Source organism: Loxodonta africana, chromosome 21 (assembly GCF_030014295.1).
Source record: "Loxodonta africana isolate mLoxAfr1 chromosome 21, mLoxAfr1.hap2, whole genome shotgun sequence".
NCBI lineage: Eukaryota > Metazoa > Chordata > Mammalia > Proboscidea > Elephantidae > Loxodonta > Loxodonta africana.
This window is the reverse complement of record NC_087362.1, coordinates 69,040,138-69,064,651: the sequence shown is the minus strand read 5'-3', so window position 1 is coordinate 69,064,651 and position 24,514 is coordinate 69,040,138. Positions and strand designations below refer to the sequence as shown.

General features: G+C 40.6%; 1 protein-coding gene across 8 annotated transcripts in view; it reads right to left on the bottom strand.

Annotated features, from left to right (window-relative positions):
• The window catches only part of CEP89 (centrosomal protein 89), a 96,053-nt gene that overhangs the window by 38,142 nt on the left and 33,397 nt on the right, over positions 1-24,514 (bottom strand). For all 8 annotated transcript variants that reach the window (XR_010318916.1, XR_010318917.1, XR_010318915.1 and 5 more), the window contains exons 7-14: positions 23,885-23,927; positions 19,888-20,106; positions 13,615-13,760; positions 11,060-11,110; positions 10,807-10,890; positions 9,738-9,848; positions 6,800-6,908; positions 4,695-4,875 (exon numbers count right to left, since the gene is read on the bottom strand). Coding sequence is in view for 4 of the 8 variants with exons in the window: in XM_064274101.1 (XP_064130171.1) it covers positions 4,695-4,875; positions 6,800-6,908; positions 9,738-9,848; positions 10,807-10,890; positions 11,060-11,110; positions 13,615-13,760; positions 19,888-20,106; positions 23,885-23,927 (944 nt within the window). In the remaining 4 variants the exon portion in view is untranslated. The remainder of the gene's footprint in view (positions 1-4,694; positions 4,876-6,799; positions 6,909-9,737; positions 9,849-10,806; positions 10,891-11,059; positions 11,111-13,614; positions 13,761-19,887; positions 20,107-23,884; positions 23,928-24,514) is intronic.

Below are 24,514 nucleotides of genomic sequence, written 5' to 3'. Positions count from 1 at the left end.
GTACATAATTTACTGATGTTATCACTCTCAGATGCTCACTCACAGATGTTTATAGGTAATGTTTCCAACTCCCAAAGACAAAGATCAGATTTATAAAGATACTGATAATAAAAGGGAATAATAGTGAAAACTTAAAAAAAAAATGAGGTATCCAACTGACATCAGAACCAATTTATGAGAGAATTGTTGGAAAAGAACCCAGTCGTAAGTTGGGCTACCTGTATATAAAATCATCTAACTTTTAACTTAACATTTTTAAATTTTTAATTGAAGTTTTATTGAGCTAATTGTAGATTCATATGCAGTGTAAGAAATAACACAGAGAGAGCTGTCTGTACTTTACCCAATTTCCCCAGTGCCAACGTTGTGCAAAACAATAATATATTCTTACAACCAGGATATTGACATCGATAAAACCCACTGATCTTACTCCAATTCCCTCAGTTTTGCTTACGCTTGTGTGTGTGCATGCACATATATTTAAAAAAAAACAAAACTTGTTGCTGCCAAGTCAATTTTGACTCTTAGCCACCCTACAGGACAGAGAAGAACTGCCCCCTATGGTTTCCAAGGCTGTAATCTTTACGGAAGGAACCCTGATGGCACGGTGGTTAAAGTGCTTGGTTGCTAACTGAAAGGTCTGCTGCCGATATGGTATCCCACTAGGGATCCTTCACATATATTTAGTTCTGTACAATTTTATCACGTGTGTAGGTTTGTGTATCTACCACCACAGTCAAGATATTGAAAGTTACAGCACCACAAGGATTCCTCTATTGCCCCTTTAAGATACATTCTTCTAAAAAGTGGTACACTCCAGCTCCTGTAGAGAATACATATTTGTAAACACCATATACGTTATTTGCATCTTGTTCTAGGTTAAAAGAAAGGCTTATCTACATGAAAATAATCTGAATTTAAATCAGTTTATTATATGGCTATCTCATGGGGCGATGATGTATTAGGAATTAAAGAAAATCAGGAGGTACAGGAAGAGTTACCACTTTCTGCTTTGCCTTCCCGCCTCTAAACTCTCCCAGGTTTCAGAAGTACCTCTACTGCTGCTATGTTCCATTGTAATTATCTGTTTACACACCAGAGTCCCCACCCTGGTGGTCTCTCAATTCCTGAAGAGCTGGGAGCCACAACACTTTTGGCCCCGTTTCCACATAACAGAGATTTAGGGACAGACATCTTTGGTTTTTCAACGACTACATCTCCCATTACCTTCCTACCAGTGGCTTCCTTTTAAACTTTCATATACTCGCATCTAGGGGTCTGTTAGAGTATGTGGTTATGACACAATCCACAACAAAATATCAGCCACAGAAGTGGGTGTTGGAGGAAAATAAAATCAAAAAGATGAACGTGACTTCAAAAAAATTCCCTTCCACTACTCGGATATAAAAGCACAAATCTAGCCCGGACAGCATGTAACAGCAGAGTCAGACATTAGACTCCAATAACTGTAAACGCCAGCGCTTTTTGAAGCACCAAGCTAAGCACTTCCTATGCACTAAATCATTTATTCTCTGACAGCAAGCCTAGGGAGGGAGGCGGGTGGGTTGGGGCTGAACAGGAAGTGCACAGGTATATTCAGTCAATCATCTTGAGCTGAAAGTCTCACCTTTTAAAAAATTATCCACTCCTTATTACAAACGTAATATGCATTCACAATAGAACACTTGGAAAATATTTTTAAAAAAACAAAGAAATTAAAATTACCTGTAATTTAATCTACCGAAGATAAATTTTTATTACCATTTTTTCCTATGGTTTTTACTTACAGTATATATGTACACACACATATACACACACAACTAGAGTGACCAACTTATTCTGGTTTGCCTAGGACTTTCCCAGTTTTAGCACTAAAAGTCCTTCTTCCTGGGCAACCCCTCAGCCCTAGGCAAACTGGAATGGTTGGTTGCCTTAATACACACACACACTTTTTTTTTTTTTTAATAACATTGTGATCATTCTGTACACACTGTTTTGTAACCTAATCTCTTCACTTAAAAATATATTGTGGCTTTGCCGGATGAACTCCTGAAACTAATGCCCTGAGATAATCTTTAAATTTTAAGCCAAAAATATCCCCTGAAGTCTTCTTAAAACCAAATAATCATTTAGCTTAACTAGTAAAAAATGTCTGCCTTGAGCACTATGCTCTTTTAAGAATTATATGGGATCAAATTAACAACAGTAACTCAAAAGATTAGATAAGAACCTTAGAGGGCAATGAGTTTATGTTAATGAGGAAGGAACAACTCAGAAAAGGAAGGTGAGAATGGTTGCACAACTCAAAGAATGTAATCAGTGTCGCTGAATTATACATGTAGAAACCTTTGGATTGGTGTAGGTTTTGCTGTGTATATTCTCAACAACAACACCACAAAATAAAATAAATTTTATTGTTATTTAATGATTTTATAATTGGTGGTTGGAGATATATATATATATATATATATAATTGTGGCTTCAATGGAGGAGAATGAGAGTCCAGAAATAAATTCATACACCTATAGTCAACTGATTTTCAACAAGGGTGCAAAGTCTACTCAATAGGGAAAGAACAGTCTGTTCACCAAATGGTGCTGGGACAACTGGATCTGTACATGCAAAAAAGGAAGTTGGACCCACACCTCACGCCACATATCAAAGACCACTTTGGAAAATATGGGAATGGATGATGACGACGCTGGAACCACATGATTAACATAACTAATCACTGAATTGTACATGTGAAGAATGTTGAAAAGGCGAACTATTTGTTACATATATATTTACCAAAATTAAAAAAAAAAAAAAAAAAGGATCAATGACCTAATATAAGGACTAAAACTGTAAAATTCTTAGAAGAAAACATTAGATATGACACCAAAAGCACATGCAACAAAAGATGAAAGAGATCAACTGGACTTCATCAACATTAAAAACTTTTGTGTATCAAAGGACTCTATGGACAAAGTGAACAGACAACCTACAGCAAGGGAGAAAATATTTGGGAGCCAGATACATGATAAAGGTCTAATATCCAGAATATACAAAGAACTTATACACCTCAACAACCAAAGGATAACCCAACTAAAAACGCAGATGAAGGACTTAAACAGGTATTTCCTCAAAGAAATGATCAATAAGGACAAGAAGAGATGCTCGACTATCATTAATCACTAATCAATAGGGAGATGCAAATCAGAACCACAGTGAGGTACCACTTCACATGCACTAAGACGGCTATTACCAGAAAAACTGGAAATTACAGGTGGTGGCAAGGATGTGGAAAATTTGGAACCCTCATCCATTGCTGGTGAGAATGTAAAATGGTGCAGCCACTGTGAAAAACATTTTGGTTGTTCCTCAAAAAGCTAGACATAGAATTAACATGAAGCCATTGCTGTCAAGTCGACTCTGACTCATACCAACCCTGCGGGACAGAGTAGAACTGCCCCACAGAGTTTCCACGGAGTGGCTGGTGGATTTGAACTGCAGACCTTTTGGTTAGCAGCCGAGCTCTTAACCACTGCGCCACCAGGGCTCCAGAGTTATCACCTGACCTAGCAATTCCACTCCAAGGTAGGTATCCAAAAGACCTGAAAGCAGGAACTCAAACAGATACTTGTACACTAATGGTCACTGTGGCATTATTCATTAACAGTCAAAAGGTGGAAACAACCCAAGTGTCCATCAAGAGATGAATGGACAAACAAAATGTAGTATATACATAAATGAAAGAATATTCAGCCATAAAGAGATGAACATGGATGAACCTTGAAAGCATTAAGCTGAGTGAAATAAGACAGCCACAAAAGGACAAATACATGACATATCTAGAACAGGCAAATGTATAGCGAGAAAAGCTTACTAGTGGTTACCAGGGCCAGAGGAAGGAGAGAATGCAGAGTTACTGCTGAAAGTGAACTGAGCTTGGGGTGATGGAAAAGTTTTAGAAGTAAATAATGGTGATGGTAGCAAACCATGGTGAATGGAATTAATATCACTGAATTGTACAATTAGAAATGGTTAAAATGGCAAAATTTTGTTATACGTATTTTATCGCAATAAAATTAAATATATTCATAGATAGATTGAGAAGCTATTTTCCCATGTCATAAAGAATCTTTTGTGACATTTTTTATGACTATTGTGGCTACACTGTATTCCATTTACCACTGTATCCTTTCATATAACCAGTTCCTTGTTGTTGCTGTTGTTACATGCCATCGAGTCGATTCCGACTCACAGCGACCCTATGTACAACAGAACGGAACACTGCCGGTCCTGGGCCATCCTCACAATTGTTGCTATGCTTGAGCCCATTGTTGCAGCCACTGTGTTAATCCACCTTGTTGAGTCTTCCTCTTTTTCGCTGACCCTCTACTTTACCAAGCAGTTCCCTATTATTAGATAACCAGGTTTCTAGCTGCATTACTTTTAAGTTACCTTTGGTTCTACAACTAATAAAGGCAGGAACAGCAGGAAAAAAACCATATACACACATGAAACACAGATTGTAACCCTCCAGGGCAGCCATATTTTACTTCGATAAAATATTTATCATTCTCAGTCTCAGACAGCTGCATTAGTGTGGCTGAAAGGCATCAGAAAAAGGCTCAGCAAACTCTCTCTACTCCGTCTATGACAGCATACATGGTGATTCATTAATGCCTGAAAAGATATTAAATCCTTACCTTTTTAATTCATTCACAATTGAATCATGAACTTTCATTGCGATTTTGCTGTCCAAGTGTGTTCTCAACTCTTGGCATCTGTTGTGTGAAATTTTCAGCTGCTCCTTGCTTTCGGTGAGCTCCTTTTCCTGGGTCTGTGCTTTAGTCTCCAGAAACATAAGTTGTTTAGTCAGTTTGGAAACTGAAAAACAAAAGAATGGATTAAGACTTGATACAAAAGATCATGTAATAAAACATGATTATTGATTAATACATAGCACTAATGAGAGTCAGCTCATAAAAATGATCTTTTAAAAATCTTTTTGGAGACTTATGAAGTATTACTAAAAGTGCTAGTACTTGGAAATCACTGCCCTATATTAAGCATTCACTTCTATACACCTTTTACTGGTGCCCACTATGATACTTAACAAGACATGGTTCCAGTCTCCAAGGAACTGACCTTCCAAAGACTGAAGCCCTAAGTCACACACAGATGGGGAAGCACACGTACGTCCCTAAAACTACAACAAGATTTTCAAGGATATAAAATACAGTCAAACTAAGAAACAAAGTTCTTGTATTTCTTCCTTTTCCTCATTAGCTTTAATATCCTGCATTTAAAGTAAATCGTAAGTATTTTCATCCTATATGACACAATAAAAACAAAAACAAAAAACCCAAAAAAAACAAACCCAGTGCCGTCGAGTCGATTCCGACTCATACCAACCCTATAGGACAGAGTAGAACTGCCCTACAGAGCTTCCAAGGAGCACCTAGTGGATTCAAACTGCTGACCTTTTGGTTAGCAGCCATAGCTCTTAACCACTACGCCACCAGAGTTTCCATGACATGGTAGTATATTTCCTTGGCAGCTACTGAAACTAGCACTTACGAATATTACAGCATAAGACTTCAAGTCTTTCTACTCTAGGAAAACATTAAGTTGATCAAAATTAATATGTTTCTGGGAAATGGGAAAACAGTATAGGCAACTGATGGATTCACATAGGCCAGAAGGTTCACCCTGCCCACGTGACTAGAAGAATCATCACAGCTGTCAGATTTGGTATGCTTGACAACCTCAGCTCGGTAATATGAAATTAACTTCCTTGTCATTGCCAATCCCGAAAACAAAGACAGAAGGCTCAACGGCTCCCTCTTCCCTCCACCCCCAGGGTCAAGGCAAATATTTCTGTACCACACAAAGTCTATGGAGAAGGCCTGTGGAGGAAATGCCTGTCCGACTCTCTGAGATGCTCTGGTTTTTAAACATGACCAGGCTCTCAGAAACAAGGGAAATGTTAGCCCAGTAGCTTCAGTGAGAAAGGAGGTTGGTAATTATCTCTGCCTCAGTGTGGAAAGTTAAGTCATTAAATAACCAGGTACAGATGGGAAAACAGAAAGCGGAGTTACTGGCTCCCACAAGACGGCTTGTCTTTTAGCCTCCTGTCTGACAACATTCTTCACTGGAAAAGAAAAATCACTAAAGCAAAGAATGAAAAAAACCACTATCTTTTGTGCTCACAAATTCTGGTTTTAATCAATGCTGAAGAAATGACTCAGAATATGTCCCATTTCATAGTCCACTGTCACATGCTGGGAGGCCCCTCTGGGCAGAGGGGGACACACGGCGAGAGGGGACACACAGAGCAGGCGTGATATATTACCACAACACCTATGGCTCTGAAGGACGGAAAAGAGCACAGAGACACTTTTTAGAGAGCTCCCATTTATTCACTCATCCAACAAATATTTGGGAGCAGATCCTTGTGTTGTGCCAAATATTTACTGCCCGTGGTTTTCCCCGTTTCTAAGGCACTATTTTCCCCTAAAACCAGTTCTACTGAGTCTAAAGCTGTCACCTACAACTTGATTTACAAAATAAAATATATGGAATGATTAGAGATACTGTGGAGTCTAAGAAAAGCAATCAGTGCATTACGGGCAACGTCTGGACATGTTTTAACGTCTACCAGCTGCACTTCAATAAAGAATATATTCTTAAAAAACATGATTTCCCCCATCTTCGACCTCGGGGGGGCGGGCAGCAGGAGGGGCTGCAGTTTGAAATGACACAATAGTGACATCACTGCCCTGCAGGTACTCATGGAAAGAGCTCTCACCTTCCTGGAGATGCTCCTGTTGGGCGTCCTTGGCTTTCTTCTGCTGAATCTCCAGCTGCTCTATCAACAACTTGTTTTCCTCTAATACCAGTTCTGCTTGAGTCTGAAGCTGATGCCTACAATTAATTTATGAAATTAAGTATTGCAATCCTGATTGGTTACAGAAACAGAGTCTAAAAGAAGTCAATTAATGCATCATTTAATAACTTTAAATATATTATTTACACAGCAAACTCTGCTAATTTGCATTAAATTGAAGGAAAAGACAGTCATGAAGTTTGAATTATGGGTTATTCTAATAACTTTTCAAAATGTAAAATTTCAAGTATACAAAAATAGAATAATACACTCCCACGTACACAACACTCATTTTAAACAATCATCAAACAGCCAACCTTGTTTTATCCACAAAGACCTCCAATCCCCTCTACCCACTGCCTTTTCTGACACCAATATGGAATATTTTTCTAAAGAGGCTAGAAAATTCCTGTTATAATTTAAAAATATCCATTTGTAATTAGAAGCATAACTGCCAAAAAACAATTGCTAAAATCCTTTGAAATTGTTTCTTAAACTGTACTGAGACTTGTCAGCCTTAATTTCACCAGGAGCAAGCCCTTCCCTTAGGAGCTCTGATGGTGCAGTGGCTAAGAGCTTGGCTCCTAACTAAAAGGTCTGCAGTTTGAATCCACTAGCTGCTCCTTGGGAACCCTATGGGGCAGCTCTATGGGTTTGGCTTTGGCTTTAAATCCTTTCCTTACAGACGATGCAAAGTAAATCCCAGCCTCACTCAAGCTTCATGATCATAAATTCCAATTAGTATAAGCTAAATGTTTACCATCCAAAATACAACGGAAACCAGCAAAACATCTCAATTTTCCACTTTAAGCTAAGAAAGTGAGGCACAAGGAGGGGAGAAGAGAGCCCAGCTCTAGCAATTACCTCACTTGCTCCCTGCACCCAGGGGGAGAGGGAACTCGCCCAGGCTGGGTCCTGTCCAGCCTCCTCACTCCTGCCTCAAATGGAGCTGCTCCATTTTGATCTGTTTTACATTTTGGATTTCCCCTCTCTCTCTCTCTCCCTTCCTTCTTCTCTCCTTCTCTCCCTCCCTCCCTTCCTTTTTATAAATGAAAGGAATATTCACTCTTTAAAACAAGTTGAAAACCCCAGATTTAGTTTAGCAACCCCTCCCATTTTACAGGTGGCTCATTAAGTCCAAGGTCACCACTGGTTGGGGAAGAGGTAGGAAAAGAAGTGGAGAGCATTTAGCTGCAGCCCAGAAGTTCACTGAGAAATTATTTTAGACCAAGTAGAAAACTTCTACTGAACTGTGAAGCTGGCGTACCTGTTGTGCACGGGTCTGGCAGCCGCGTACCTGGGCAGGTATGGGAAGCAGCAGCCGAGGAGGCTGAGAGGAGGACACTATTGCAAGAGGCTTTGTGTGATGGCAGATTGGCCTGTGGAGTGTGATGCTGCAGGACCCATGGAGCCCATACCCCATGCTGGAGAATTCAAGGTAACAGGGTGGCTGGCCAGGGGCCTTCAGCAGAGGAACTGTGCAGGCCTAACAACTCACCCAAATGCTGCACAGGCCACTGTGCTAGAGCCGAGCGCACACTTCAGTCCTAATAAACCCAGGACTGGGGAAGGCTGCAGGAAAGCGGGTTTGAAAGCAGGGCCTTTCCTTCCTTCCTCACCCCTCCGCTCCTCTTTTTGGATAATTCTATGGAGATGTAAACAGGTGAGGCTTGTGGCTATATACAAGGTTAGGGAAAGGATCAGAGGTTCTAGATTCTCACCAGGGCTGTTGGAGGCACACGAGACCCAGCCTAATGGAGCTGCTTTCCAGGGGACTGTTGACGGAGGGTTTGAGGTGAGACACACTGGTGGCCTCACAGAAGACAACCCACTTCAACAGGGGATGTCGCAGTGCACCAAGATCCAGCAGCTGCCTAGCTCAACCCTAGCTGACACATCGGTGACCATATAGTCAGGGAGGGCCAACTTAAAGGTCAGGATGCTACTGACTAATCACAGATTTCTAGATGCTGCAAACAAAACCACTTCATTTTTTCAGGGATGGTAAGACATAAAAAATATTAAATATAACATGTCTAACCTAAAGTGAGAAAGATATATTTGAATGTTTGTTTTCTTAGTCTTGCCTAGATATTGCCTTTAGACTTTTAAAGACATTAACTCTCACTAAATGATTTAACAGGCATTTGTTCCTGCCATGCTGGATGCTGAGTCCCACATAAAGATGAACAAGCAGGACATGGCCCTGACCTTGAGGAGCTCACAGAGCAGAAGGGAGAGGCAGATGTGGAGACAAAGAGGCAGGCCCAGTGTGGCAGGTACCAGGACAGGGTGAGTGTTTAGGGCTAGGTCAGAAACAGTTTTAAGAGAGAGCTACTGCCAAGTGCCCTTGGAGCAGGCCCTAAAGGTGAGCAGGCGTAGGAGAGGGCATTCCAGGCAGAGGGAGCAGCATCAGTAAGAGCAAGGAGGTGTGGCTACACTCAGCCGTCAGGGAGTGAAAGGCCTCCACAGAAGGTCAGGGCAGACAGCAGCTGCTGGGCAGGGCCTACCCAGACTGGAGGCTGGGCTTTCTGGTCTACATCTCCGAGTGTGGCCAGAGGGTTCTAAGAAAGGGTGTGAGTCGACAGGTGTGGGGTGGGGAAAAAATGACCCAGAAAAATACAACCTCAGAAAATAAAAATTGGGCAAACAAATAAATTTCAGGTTTGAGAAATTAAAATTTTTAAGTTACCTTCAAAATACAAGTTTAGAATAATTTACTAGGATTTTATTGCATGATATTGATGTTCTCAGAGCATCTCCCTGAAAATATTTTAGTGAAAAAAAGAGAATGTATTTATTTAATAAAGTTTATTCCTATTATCTTTTTTTAACTCGCAAAATACCAAAAGCACAACACCACTTGCCATTCCTTATCCGTAACAGGACTACTCTTATTTAACTCTTGGTGCAATTCTTCATTTTCTTTCACCACTTCTTGGACCCGTATCCTAAACATCCTCATTTCCTCCTGAAATAAAATTTATGGAAATTGTAACACGCATCTGCATTTTTTTTTAGTGTTGTCAGTACAGCTAAGATCAAATGTTAATAAACATTTAGCAGAATCTCATGTGATACCAGCCTGAGACTGTTGGTACCAGCACCAAACGTGTATCCTCAGGGAGTTTACGGTCCAGTCAGAAAGCAGACGAGAGACAACGACAGTACCCAGCACAAGGGACAGAGAGGCCAGGTTTTTAATATTCAATTCCTATTATCATGACCTTTTTCTGTAACTGCCAAATACTTAAAAACAAAACAAAACAAAACAAGAAGCAGAAATGGCTGTAAACACTAATTTTCCCTTTGTTTAAAAGCTGTGGAGGACAAAATGGAGTTTTTTAAGATAAAATTAAGAGATTTTCACCTTTAAAGCTTATTTTGGTGGTGGAGGGTTATTATGGGGGTTGGTGCCATTTTTGCCCCATTAAAACCGTGAGAAAGCCTTTCTTATGTAAAGTCATCAGTCGACACAGCACCTGTCAGTCATCAGCCTGGTGCCAGGGTGCTATTGCTGGGTCTCAATTGTCAAACAGTGGTTCTGCTAGGTTCTGCCAGGCCTCCCCCAACACCGACTTTTCTCAGCCAGCCTTTGGCTAGCTCCAGTGCCCTGTGCGATCCTTCAGTGAGAACCTTAGATGACAACATTTTTTCTGGGAGGCTTCTAAAGGTTCTCCTCCCAGCTATTAGATATTTACGTGTACAGTTGTTTAACCTAAAGCAGCATTGTCAAGTAATTTCTCCTCCTCTTACCTTTCTGCTTGCCTACCTTGCTTCCTTCCTTCCTTTTTCCTCTCCTTTCTTTAATGAACATTTGGATATCTATTATATGTTGGGCATACCCACCATCAAAATATTTCCTCAAAGTTTGAAACAGCCTTAGTTTTTTACAAACCTTGTCTCTTCTGAGACATGTGCCAACCTACCTCGAGGGTGGCATTGAGTTCATCCTTCTCCTTCATCCTGTCTTCATAAGCCAGCAACAATGGCGACAGGTACTTTATATCCAACTGAGGACAACAGAGCAAAGGAGGATTACTGTATTCCTCATATGTAAACACATTCAGCAAACTTTAAAAAAGGTTAAGAATATACACTTAACTTGGAATGTTTTAATAGCTATTCGAATACAGCCCAGAAAATATGGACCTGAAATTAAATAAATAACGTTTCACTTACCAACCAGGGTGGTATAGGGCCCTTTAATGGGAGGCCGTCAATGTTTAAACTCTAGGAACAAAACAAATAATGAAGGCAGCTTAAATGACACTTACTCTGAAATGTCAACCCTTAAGCCCACTGCTGTTGAGTCTGTTATGACTCATAGTGACCCTACAGGACAGAACAGAACTGCCCCACAGAGTTTTCAAGCTACGCCCGGTAGATTCGAACTGCTGATCTTTTGGTTGGCAGCCATAGCTCTTAACCACGAGGCCACCAGGGCTCCCTTTCAATCCTTAGGTATTCGTAATTTAGATAAGGCATCAGCCATCTGTATGTACATACACGTTTATATGAATGTATGTATATGCGTGTGTGTATGAGAAAATTTCTGAAATGTTTAAGAGTGATTTGCAGGAATGATATCTCTTCTTTTACATAGTTCAGCGTATATTTCAAAAAAAACCCAAGAACATTCTTTAACTTAACCACAGTACAATTGTGAAAATTAGGAAATTAACACTGGTTTTTTATAATACTATTTTTTAGCCTACAGACTATATTTAAATTTTGCCAATTTTCCCACTAACGTCCTTTTTCTGTTTAATGCAGAGCCATATGCTGCATTTAGAAGTCAAGCTTCTTTCATCTCCTTTAATCTGGAACATACCTAGTATTTTTTATTGGATGCTGGACTTTTTGAACGTTACATATTGAGTGTCTGAATTTTATTGTCTTCCTTTAAAGAGTGTTTTTTTTTTTTTTTACAGGCTCTTAAGTTACTCCTCGATCAGCTTGATGTTTTTGAGGCTTGTTTTTGACCCATAAAGAAAACAAAAATCCTCACGACTGAACTAATAAGCAAAATCATGATAAATGGAGAAAAGACTTATATTGTTAAGGATTTCATCTTACTTGGATCCACAATCAATGCCCACAGAAGCAGCAGTCAGGAAACCAAATGATGTATTGCACTGGGCATATCTGCTGCAAAAAATCTCTCTAAAGTGTTGAAAAGCAAAGATGTCACTTTGAGGACTAAGATGTGCCTGACCCAAGCAAGCCACGACATCTTCAATCGTCTCATATGCATGCAAAAGCTGGACCATGAATAAGGAAGACCAAAGAAGAACTGACACCCTCGAATACTGAATATACCATGGACTGCCAGAAGAACCAACAAGTCTGTCTTTGAAGAAATCTAGACAGAGTGCTCCTTGGATGTGAGGATGGGAAGACTTCATCTCACGTGCCTTGGGCATGTTATCAGAAGGGACCTGTCCTTGGAGAAGGACATCATGCTTGGTAAAGTAGAGGGTCAGTGAAAAAGAAGAAGACCCTCAACAAGATGGACTGACACAGTGACTGCAACAATGGGCTCAATCACAACAATGATTGTGAGCATGGTGCAGGACTGGGCAGTGTTTTGTTCTGTGGTACACAGGGTCGCTATGAGTTGGAACTGACTCGATGGCACCTAACAACAACATAAACCCAAGAGATAAACTGATGCCCAAATCAGAAGCCCATGTGGCTCCCTCTAACTCCCAGCTGCCACCTGAGAGCCCTGTGTGCTTACCTTCCCTCACCTCTAGCAAGTTAGCTGTACATCCTCCTCCTGCAGGCACACATGTTGTTCACATATAAGAGCAAGCCCCTGACCTTCTGGTTCATCTTTTATTCTTCACAGCATCTGTAGTAGGCTGAAAGGCAGCCCACCAGAAGATCTATCCATATCCTACTTTCTGGAACTTGTGCCTGACCTTATTTGAAGAAAGGGTCTTTGCAGACATAATTAAGTTAATGACCTCAAGATGAAACCACCCTGGATTATCTGGGTGGACCTTAAATCCAGTGACAAGTGTCCCTATAACAGAGATAAGAGGAGAAGACACAACAGGAGAAGGTAGGGTCGCTATGAGTTGGAAGCGACTTGACGGCACCTGACAACAACAACATCAGTGTGAAGATAGAAGTAGACTGAAGTGATGCAGCCACAAGGCAAGGAACACTTAGAGTCACCGGAAGCTAGAAGAACAAGGAAGGATCCTTCCCTAGGGCCTTTATAGGAGGCACGGCCCTGCCGATACCCTCCTGACCTCCACAACAGGCAGAGAATAAATTTCTGCCATTTTAAGCCACCAAGTTTGTGGTAAGTTGTTACAGCAGCCACAGGGAACCAACACAGCATCTAATTTAGTAGCTTGTTCAGTAAACGTTTGTTGAATTGAATTATTTTATCCATTTCATAAAGTAAAATGAGTCTGCTTTCTTTTACAAGTTTGTATACTGACAAACTGACAACAGCTGCAACCCTGAGGAAGAGGACTGAGAGCGGAACACCCACTCTTTTACTTCTGGATTGTTCCAGTATTTTACAAAGAACCTTCACTGTCAACATGTGTAATGGGGAGGGTGGGAAGAAAATAGAAAGGCTCCTACAAACACCTTGCTTTGGATGCATCTTTTTTATATCAAATTATAAAAATAAGAACCCTTTAGAATTGTAAATCAATTCAACAGTAAAGACTAAAAATCTGAAAATGAAGATTTTTCCTAACAGGGAATATTACCTCTTCCTTGGACAAATGCCTAAATTTTGTTTGATATCTACTCAGTTCTACATTCAAACGATGGACAGTCATTTTCAACCCATCATTTTCATCCACCAGTTCTTGAGCTTGTTTTCTAAGATAAAGTAACTCGGGCACAGCCACTTCTGGAAAAAAAAAAAAAAGATATATATATATGAGAAATTGTATCAAAATTACCAAGATTTTACATACATTGCTAACCATCTGCTTATTTTTTTTCCCTTTTAGGCTCACAGAAGCAATGAAAGGTAAATATATAAATATAAATGAATAAAAGTTTTTTAAACACTGAATAGTCAACATTAACTTGGAAATTTTTGAATGTAGATTAAAATAAAATTTAAATTTAAAAGTCATTGTTTCAGATTATATGTGTGTGTATGTATATATATACATGTCTTGAAAAGCATATAGAATGGATGATTTATTAGAAAAGCCTTCCCAAATAGTAACAATGTCTTGTTAGAAAACACAATAGAAAATAGATCCCACAAAAGTAACAGCACAAATAATATGGAGAATCTAAGAATAAATGTGCCTAGGATAAGAAATATTCAGGGACATATGAAGAAAACTACAGTGTCTTACTTAAAGTCATAATATCGTCTTATGCAAATAGAAAAAGTATTAGTAAAAATTCATATAATCTTAGAGTTAAAAAGGATTTGATACAAAGCGTAGAAGTTAGAAAAGAAAAACATGTCACAGATTTAGCTGAATTATCAACAAGCTGAGAAAATATTACAGATACAAAAAAGGGCAAAAATTCATAATATATAAAGAGTGCCTCCACCCAAGAACAGCACAATGTACATTCTACTCCAGTGCACATGGATCACTCTCCAGGATAACCACATGTTAGGTCACAAAGCAAGTCTTGATAAATTTTAACAGATTGAAATAATACAAAGTATTTTCTCTAACCACAACAGAGTGAAGTTAGAAATCAATAGCATAAAAAAAAAAAACAACTGGAAAACAGACAAACATGGAAAATAAGCAACACACTATTAAACTACCAAGGGGTCAAGAAAAAAATCAAAAGATAAGCCACAAATTTCTTAGAGTCAAATGAAAATGGAAGCACAACATTATCAAACTTAGGGGACACAGTGAAGGCAGTATTCAGAGGGACACTTACAGCAATAAATGCCTACAAGAAAGAAGGAGAAAAATCTCAAATCGACAGCCTAACTCAACGACTCCAGGAACTAGAAAGAGAAGACCAAACAAAACCTAAACCTACCATAAGAAAGAAAATAACAAAGATCAGAGAATAAATAAATAAAATAAAAAACAGAAAAATAGAACCAATAAAACCAGAAGTTGGTGCCCTGGTAGTGCAGTGGTTAAGAGCTCGACTGCTAACCAGGTTGGCAGTTTGAATCCACCAGCTGCTCCTTGGAAACCCTATGGGGTGGTTCTACTCTGTCCTATAGGGTTGCTATGAGTCGGGATCAAGTTGATGGCAATGGATTTTTGGTTTTTAGGTAGACTGACAAAAGAAGAGACAAGATTAAATAAAAAATGAAATAGGGGACATTACAACTGACCAGATAGAAATAAAGAATATTATGACAATATTATGAGCAACTGTACAACAAGAAACTGAACAACCTAGTTGAAATGGACAAATTCTTAGAAGCACACAACCTACCCAAACTGACTCAAGAGAAAATAGAAAGTCTCAAAAGACCCACAGCAAGTGAAGAGATCAAATCAGTGATCGAAAACCTCCCAAGAAAAAAAAAGTCCTGGACCAGATAAATGGCTTCACTGGGGAATTCTACCAAACATTTAGAGAAGAATTCACACGAATACTGTTTAAGCCCTTTCAAACGATAGAGAAGGAAGGAATACTCCCTAATTCATTCTATGAAACAAACATAACCCTGATACTCAAACCGGACAAAGACACGCACAAGAAAACTAGAGGCTAATCTCTCTTATGAATATAGATATAAAAATCCTCAACAAAATACTATCGAATAGAATGCAACAGCATATTAAAAGAGTCATACGCCGTGATCAGGTGAGATTTATTCCAGGAATACCGAGTTGGTTCAATGTTAGAAAAATCAATCATTATAATATACCACATCAACAGACCAAAGGAAAAGGACCACATGATCATCAATATCGATGCAGAAAAAAGCATTTGGTAAAACCAAACACCCTCTCTTGATGAAAACTCTACCGATGTTTGGGATAGAAGGGAAATTGCTCAATATGATTCAGGGTATATATAAAAACCCAGCAGCCAACATTACACTTAATGGAGAAAGACTGAGAGCCTTCCCTTTGAAATTGGGAACAAGACAAAGGTGCCTGCTCTCACCACTTGTATTCAATATTGTATTAGAAGTCCTAGCCAGAGGAATAAGACAGGGGAAAGAAATAAAAAGGTATCCAGATTGGAAAAGTAAAATTATTTCTTTTTGCAGACAATATGATCCTATATGTAGAAAATCCCAAAGAGTTGACAAGAAAACTTCTAGAGCTAATAGAGAAATTTAGCAAAGTTGCAGGGTACAAGGTCAACAAAAAAGTCAGTTGGGTTTCTATACACCAGCAATGAGAAATCTGAAAGGGAAATTAGGGAAAAAATTCCATTTACAATAGCATCTAAGAGAATAAAATACCTAAAAATAAATCTAACCAGGGACTATAAAACACTGCAGAAAGAGATTAAAGAAGACTTAAATAAATGGAAAGACATTCTACGCCCATGGATTGGAAGACTTAATATTGTTAAGATGTCAACACTATCCAAAGTGATTTGTAGATTCAACACAATTTCGATCAAAATTCCAACAGCCTTCTTTTCAGAAACAGAAAAATCAGTCCTCAACTTCATATGGGATGGCGAGAGGCCTCAAATAGCTGAAGTGATGTTGAAAGAGAAGAACAAAGCAGGAGGACTCATACTTCCTGATTTTAAAACATACTAAGGAGCCCTAGTGATACAGTGGTTAAAGCAATCAACTGCTAACTGAAAGGTTGGCAGTTCGAAACCACCAGTGGCTCCATGGGAAAAAGATGTGGCAGTCTGCTTCCAGAAAGATTTACAGCCTCAGAAATGCTACGGGGCTGCTATGAGTTGTAATTGACTCAATGGCAGTGAGTTTATACAGCTACGGTAATCAAAATAGCCTGGTATTGGTGTAACAATAGAACCATAGACCAATGAAATAAAATTGAGAGTCCAAAATAAATGTACACACGTATGGTCAACTGATTTTTGACACGGGTGCTAAGTCCTTTTGACGGAGGAAGAAGAGTCTCTTCAATAAAGGTGTGCAGAAACATGAAACAGGATCCATGTCTCACACTATACACAAAAAAAAGTTCCAAATGGATTAAGGAGCTAAATGTGCAAACTAAATAGTTTTTAACAATGGATTATCTAATACATAACAAAACCACAAACAGCAAAAGACAAAAAAAAAAAGGATCTCATAAAAATTAAAAACTTTTGTTTATCAAAAGCCTACCAAAAAAGTGAAAAGACAAGCTACCAACTAGAAGAATATCTCTGGAAACCATATATCTGACAAGAATCTAATAAACAAAATATATATAAAACTTTGACAACAACTAAAAGACAAATAACCTAATCCTAAAATGGGCAAAGGACTTGAATAGACATTTCACCAAAGAGGATATTCAAATGGCCACCAAACAGATAAACGATGCTCAATGTCATTAGCCACCTGAGAGATGTAAACCAAAACCACAATGAGATATCGTTTCACTCCCACTAGGATGGCAAATGGAAATTCTCGTGGTGTGGTGGTTAAGTGCTATGGCAGCTAACAAAAAGGTTGGCAGTTTGAACCCACCAGGCATTCCTTGGAAACTCTATGGGGCAGTTCCACCCTGTCCTATAGGGTCGCTATGAGTTGGAATTAACTTGACAGCAATGGGCTTGGTATTTTTTTTTTTTTTTTTGGAGGATGGCAAAGATAAACAAACAAAACAGAAAACAACAAATGTTGGTGAGGATGTGGGGAAACAGGAATACTTATCCATTGCTGATGGGAATGCAAAATGGTACAGCCGTTGTGGAAAACAGTGTGGCAGTTCCTCAAAAGACTAAAAATACAACTACTACATGACCCAGCAATTCTACTCCTAGGTATATACCCAAAAGACTGAAACAGAGACTTGTATACCAATGTTTACTACAGCACTATTCACAGTAGCTAAAAGCTGGAAACTACAGAAATGCCCATCAACGGGTGAATGGATAAACAAAATGTGGTACATACACACAAACGGAATACTACGTAGCCAGTAGCAGAAATGAAGTCTTGATACATGCTACAACATGGATGGGGCTGAGTGAAATAAGTCAACTGCAAAAAGACAAATATTGTGTGACCTCACTTATATAAAAAGACAAGATAAATGTATAGAGAACAAAGTTTATTAGTAGTTACTGGGGGTGGGAGCAAGGAGGAGTTAATGGTGATGGAAATAGGGTAGGGTTGTACAGCCAATTATTATAATTGTTCTCAATAAGTCATACACCTGTAAAAAGATGGCTTGTCAAAAACAATGACCAAAAAAAAAAGAGTAGCTGCTGAGGCTGGTTATGTACAACCAAAAATCTCATGGCATTTGGTTCCTTGGTTTGAAGGTTTAGGATCATGGTTTCACACGACATCCCGATTAATTGGCCTAATAACATGTTTAGTGCTTCTGTTCTACCTCCTAGTTCAATGCATAGTGCCTGAAGTCTTAACAGCTTGCAAAAGGCCATCCAAGGCACAACAATTGGTCCCTATTCACTTGGATCAACAGAGGGAGAAGGAGAGTCGGGAATAGGAGGAGGATATGGAATGTGTGACTAATTACCTCCATGAACAACTGCCTCCTTTGCCATGAGACCAGAAGTGGATAGTGTCCGGCTGCCATTACTGAACATTTTGATAAAAGATTCAACAGCAGAATTCTGATCAAACGGGGAAAAATGCAGAACAGAATTTCAAATTCTCATGGACTCCAGACTTCCTGAAGCCATGAAGGTTGAATGAACCCCTGAAACTACTGCCCTGAGATAATCTTTCAACCTGAAACCAAAAATATGCCCTGAAGTTTTCTTAAAACCAAACAATAGTTCAGCTTAACTAGTAAAAAAAAATGTCTGCCTTGAGTCTTATGTTCTTTTAACATATATCTATATGGGATCAAATTGGCAATAGCAACACAGAAGATTAGATAGGAATCTCAGGGGGTAGTTAGTTTATGTTAATGGGGGAGGAACAACTCAGAAAAGTAGGGTGAGAATGGTTGCACAACTCAAAGAGTGTAATCAATGTCACTGAATTGTACATGTAGAAACTATTGAATTGGAGTATGTTTTGGTGGGCATATTCTCAACAACAACAAAATAAAAGAAAACACCATGGAGCATGGTTCTACTCTGATACACATGGGGTTGCAAAAAAAAAAAAAAAAAAGAGTTCCTACAAATTAATAAGGAAAAGCTAATCATCTCAATTTCAAACAGACAAATTTATAAAAGAGAAATAAAATGACCTGCAAAGATGTAAGACAATATTCAAGTTTATCGATAATAAAAAAATGCAAATTAGTATGGGATTTCTTTCTGGTTTTCGCCTACCAAATTATCAAGGAAAATGTCAGAGCCTTCATCATTGAAAGAAGTATTTTTTATGCTGCTCATGGTGATAAAAAATTGATATAAGATGTGATGCTAAGCATCAAGTTCCAAAATAAGTATTGGATTTTATTTTTTAGCATAAACAACGGTTTGGTTTAACTAGTAAAAAACGTCTGCTTTGAGCATTATGCTCTTTTAAAAACTATCTGTATGGGATCAAATCAACAACAGTAACTCAAAAGATTAGACAGAAACCTAAGGCGGCAGTGAGTTTATGTTAACGGTGGAGGAACAACTCAGAAAAGGAGAGTGAGAATGATTGCACAACTTGAAGAATGTAATTGACATCGCTGAATTATACTTGTAGAAACCATTGAATTGGTGTATGTTTTGCTGTATATATTCTCAACAACCATAAATTAAAAAAAAAAAATGATACCGCACATGAAGCCAAATTTCAGTAAGTCTTGACATTAATGAAAAAACCTTAAACATTATAACATAAAAGATTAACAACATAAACATCAACAACTACTACAACATGAAAATATTAAATCTTAAATAAAAAAATGAGTGAAGTACTGTTCTTTCTTTTAATAACAGAAGTGCGTAGTTGTCCCAACCTTCCTGAGAGGGTGCTTTCTCAGCCTCTTTGAGTCTTCCGTTTTCTTTTTCCACTTTCTTAAGTTTTAATTGTAGCTCTTTCATTGCTTGTTTCATTACATTAAGTTCAAGGGTAAGGGTTTGATTTGTATTGTTTAGACGCAAATTTTCCTCTTTTAATTCCTCAAACTTTTCTTTGGTTATTTCTAGACATCTTTGACGTGTTCTACCAGTTATATCTGAAAACACATAGGGAAAAAGTTTAGAAATATAAATTTATTATTCCATAATAAAACTTTTCTTTCTCTTAAAAAATACATATAAATTGACATTTTATACTTTTACATCAAAATTATATAAGACTTTATTTCAAAAAACCTTATACTATGTTCTTTGGTCCCTGGAAAGAGAATGGCCCATACAGGAAAGAGTGAGTGATCTGGCCAGGCTACATATGCTAACACAGAGTGGGAGACAGGAAGAGAAGTGACAGAGGGAAGGGCAGGAGACATATTATGATACACCATTGGGGTTTGATGCTGCAGGTGACCAAGAGCTAGAAAAGCTTTAGTGTAGAGATGTGAAATTGAAAATTCTCTCCTCTCTGTAAATCCTTCCAGCCAGCAATGAAGAAAGTGAGCTGGGATGAGGATTAGCCAGAGGCAGGGAGACCAGTCAGGAGGCTCCTAAGGCAACTGAGGAGTGGGAGCAGAGAGGGAGGAACATGTGAGAGGACGGATGGGCTAAAACCTGACAGGGCTTGATGACTGACGGAGTGTGGGCAGTGAGGGAAGGGGTAAATCAAGGATGAGTACCAAGATTTGTGGTCTGGGCAACACCCAGGCAAGGAAGACAAAATGAAGAGGTACGGGGACTAACAGAAGAGGGCGAGGGCAACCCTTTAGATGGAGGTGGAGGTGAAGGCAGAGCTTCTGTGGGCAGACAAGAGCTGGAGGGCTGGGGGTTCCAGACGGTGGACTCAGCCCGTGTCAAGGGATCAGGAGAGGCCCAGTGAGAGGATTGGTGGCTCCAGATGCCCTCCCCTGGACTCTGATACTCACATACCCTGTCTCTAGGACATGATCGGAATGGCTAAGAGGTGAGTAACTCCACAGCTGCACTGAAACAATGGAGGAACCATGAGGAATCCCAGGAAAAATAAAACAGTTGAGATTAGATTGAAAATGGAGGCCACAGCCTAAAATGTGCCAGTAGGGCACAACTACAAAAGGTGGGAGTGGATATGCCTTGTCCCGGTGAGCACTAGGGATAGGAAGTGGCCTTGGAGGAACTGCGGAAAGTAATGGCCAAGAAAGAAAAGGAACAAAGGCAGGGGCAGAGCAGGCTCAGTGGGCTGGAGAAACACAGGAGCAAGAGGGGCCCCATTCTACTGCTGGCCTGACATCCTGACCGTCCCATCAGTCACTGGAGACAGGCTGTATACCTGACAACTTGCTAGCTTCCCCCTACAAGCAGCCTGCAATAAACTGATACAGCCTTGCAAGAGTTGCCAACAAGGACAGAGTTGAGCACAATACCAAGAACCATCAAACATCTGAGCTAAGGGAAACACCAAAGTCAAATAACAGAGGAAAGTATAGCTGTAGCACAAAGTACAAGACTTAAGAATGAGTATAGTTAAGCTCCTCGGAGAGATGCTAGTCAGTATTTCATAGAAATCATGGAAATTTAATATTTCATGAATGATAAAATTCAAAGAATGGGCTGAATGGCAGAATATATACAGTGAAGAATGAACCCATGAGCTAGAAGACAGAGTCTCAGCAAACTCCCAGCACACAGCACCCAAAGACAGTGAGAGAGGGGGTAAAAATAAGGTCAATCCAACACAGAAGACAGATTTACAAGTGTTGACATCCAAATGGATTTCCATGCTAGTGCTGTGAAACATAACAGCTTAAAATATAAAATCTACTCGGAAGCTATTGAGACTACCCAAAATATACAGTGAAGTGTACCAAAGAAAGTATCTCTAGGACTCTCTCTGCCTTCATCCCGAGAGCACAGACCTCATAAGTAACTACCTACCTTCTAGGCACCTGAACATATCACCTACTCACCCATTCACGGTGTGAACACATCACCCCCCTTGCATCTGTCCACTCACCCATTCAGTGTTGGAGCACATCACACAGGGCCACCCACCCAGCATCACAGATAATTCCACAGGTCCACCCACCCACAATCCCAGCATCTGAGATTTCACATGTCCTTGTATCCACCCACCCAACATCTGAGCATACCCCACACAGTCACCCAACCACCCAGCATCTGAGCACACCCCACACAGTCACCCAACCACCTAGCATCTGAGCATACCCCACAGTCATCCAACCACCCAGCATCTGAGCACATCCCACAGGACCATCCACTCACTCAGCATCTGAGCACATCCCACAGGACCACCCACCCACTCAGCATCTGAGCACATCCCATAGGACCACCCACCCAGTCAGATCTGAGTACACCCCACAGGACCACCCACCACCCATCCAGCATCTAAGCACACCCCACAAGACAACCCACCACCCACCCGGCATCTGAGCACACCCCACAGGACCACCCACCACCCACCCCATCTGAGCATATTCCACAGTTCCAGCCACCCACCCAGAGTCTGAACACATCCCACCGGTCCACCCACCTAGTGTCTGAGCACATCTCACAGGTCTACCTATCACCTACGCAATCTGAGGACATCCCACAGTTCTAGCCACTCACCTAGTATCTGAACACATCCCACATGTCCATCCACCCAGTGTCTGAGCACATTCTACAGTTCCATCCACCCACCCAGTGTCTGAGCACATCCCACAGGTCTACTCATCACCCACCCAGTGTCTGAACACATACCACAGGCCCACCCCACCACCCACCCAGTGTCTGAGCACATCCCACAGGTCCACTCATCCAATCTGAGGACATACCACAGGACCACCCATCCACCCAGTGTCTGAGCACAACCCACAGGCCCACCCATCACTCACCCAGTGTCTGAACACATCCTACAGGTCCACTCATCCAATTTGAGCACATCCCACAGGACCACCCACCCACCTAGTGTCTAAGCACAACCCACAGGCCCACCCATCACTCACCCAGTGTCTGAACACATCCTACAGGTCCACTCATCCAATTTGAGCACCTCCCACAGGACCACCCACCCACCTAGTGTCTAAGCACAACCCACAGGCCCACCCATCACCCACCCAGTGTCTAAGCACAACCCACAGGTCCTCCCATCACCCACCCAGTGTCTAAGCACAACCCACAGGTCCACCCATCACCAACCCAGTGTCTGAACACATCCTACAGGTCCACTCATCCAATTTGAGCACCTCCCACAGGACCACCCACCCACCTAGTGTCTAAGCACAACCCACAGGCCCACCCATCACCCACCCAGTGTCTAAGCACAACCCACAGGTCCACCCATCACCAACCCAGTGTCTGAACACATCCTACAGGTCCACTCATCCAATTTGAGCACATCCCACAGGACCACCCACCCACCTAGTGTCTAAGCACAACCTACAGGTCCACCCATCACCCCACCCAGTGTCTGAACACATCCTACAGGTCCACTCATCCAATTTGAGCATATCCCACAGGACCACCCACCCACCTAGTGTCTAAGCACAACCCACAGGTCCACCCATCACCCACCCAGTGTCTAAGCACAAGCCACACGTCCACCCATCACCCACCCAGTGTCTGAGCACAACCCACAGGTCCACCTATCACCAACCCAGCTTCTGAGCATATCAACATGTTCTTTTACCCACCTAACCAGCATCCACTACCCAGCGTTTGGACCCTGTACTGAGAGGCAAAGATGGAAGGTCAAGAACTGCTACCTCTTCCCAATTCCTGTAACAGGGGACAGAGGCAAGGGCCATTCCAGGGAAAAAAAAAAAATGACCTTTATTTTCAGAAGACGTTATTCAGGGTAGTCTCTAAAACAATCAGTCCTAAGGAATTTCAAAAGACAACTACCTGGGGATGGTGGAGGCTTTTCACGTAACGGTAGTTTTTCATCCTAGGGAAGAAAACAACAGGAGAGTAACAAGTTAGAGTCTCAGCACCTTCTGAAAGCAGACTGGCACAAGCAGCATTTCAGCACAAAGATGTTTTTCTGCATTTCGGCTCCTGTAGCTCTTAGTTTGCTCTGCGTTTGTTGCAAAGGCATCTTAAACCTTAAGGGTCTTCCTTGCCTGGTGGGTTCTCTGAGGCAATGAGGGATTTCCTGCATAGCTTTCTTCCTGCCTTTTGTCTGTGAGGTGCCATGAGTGACAGGCCACTGGATCACATCCTAAAGCATGCGAATGGCTGCAAATGCTGAGCAGAGATGCACAAAGCCAAGACCACCTGGGTCAGCCGCTTCTCATTTGGGTATGCAGAAAGACCCCATAAACTGCAGTGAAACAGGGTTTTCAAAAAGCTGAGAAAAGAATCTGAGATCTCGCTGCTCAATCCTAAATGCAGTGGCAAGGAAAGGCTTTGAACTTTTGTTAATTCTTCCGTTATGCAGTGGTGTGATATTAAATTTCTTATTTCTGCTGAAAGGGTAGATCAGGTTTTAGATTAACTCCGAAGAATGTTTAATTTTTAAACTCCTATGACATG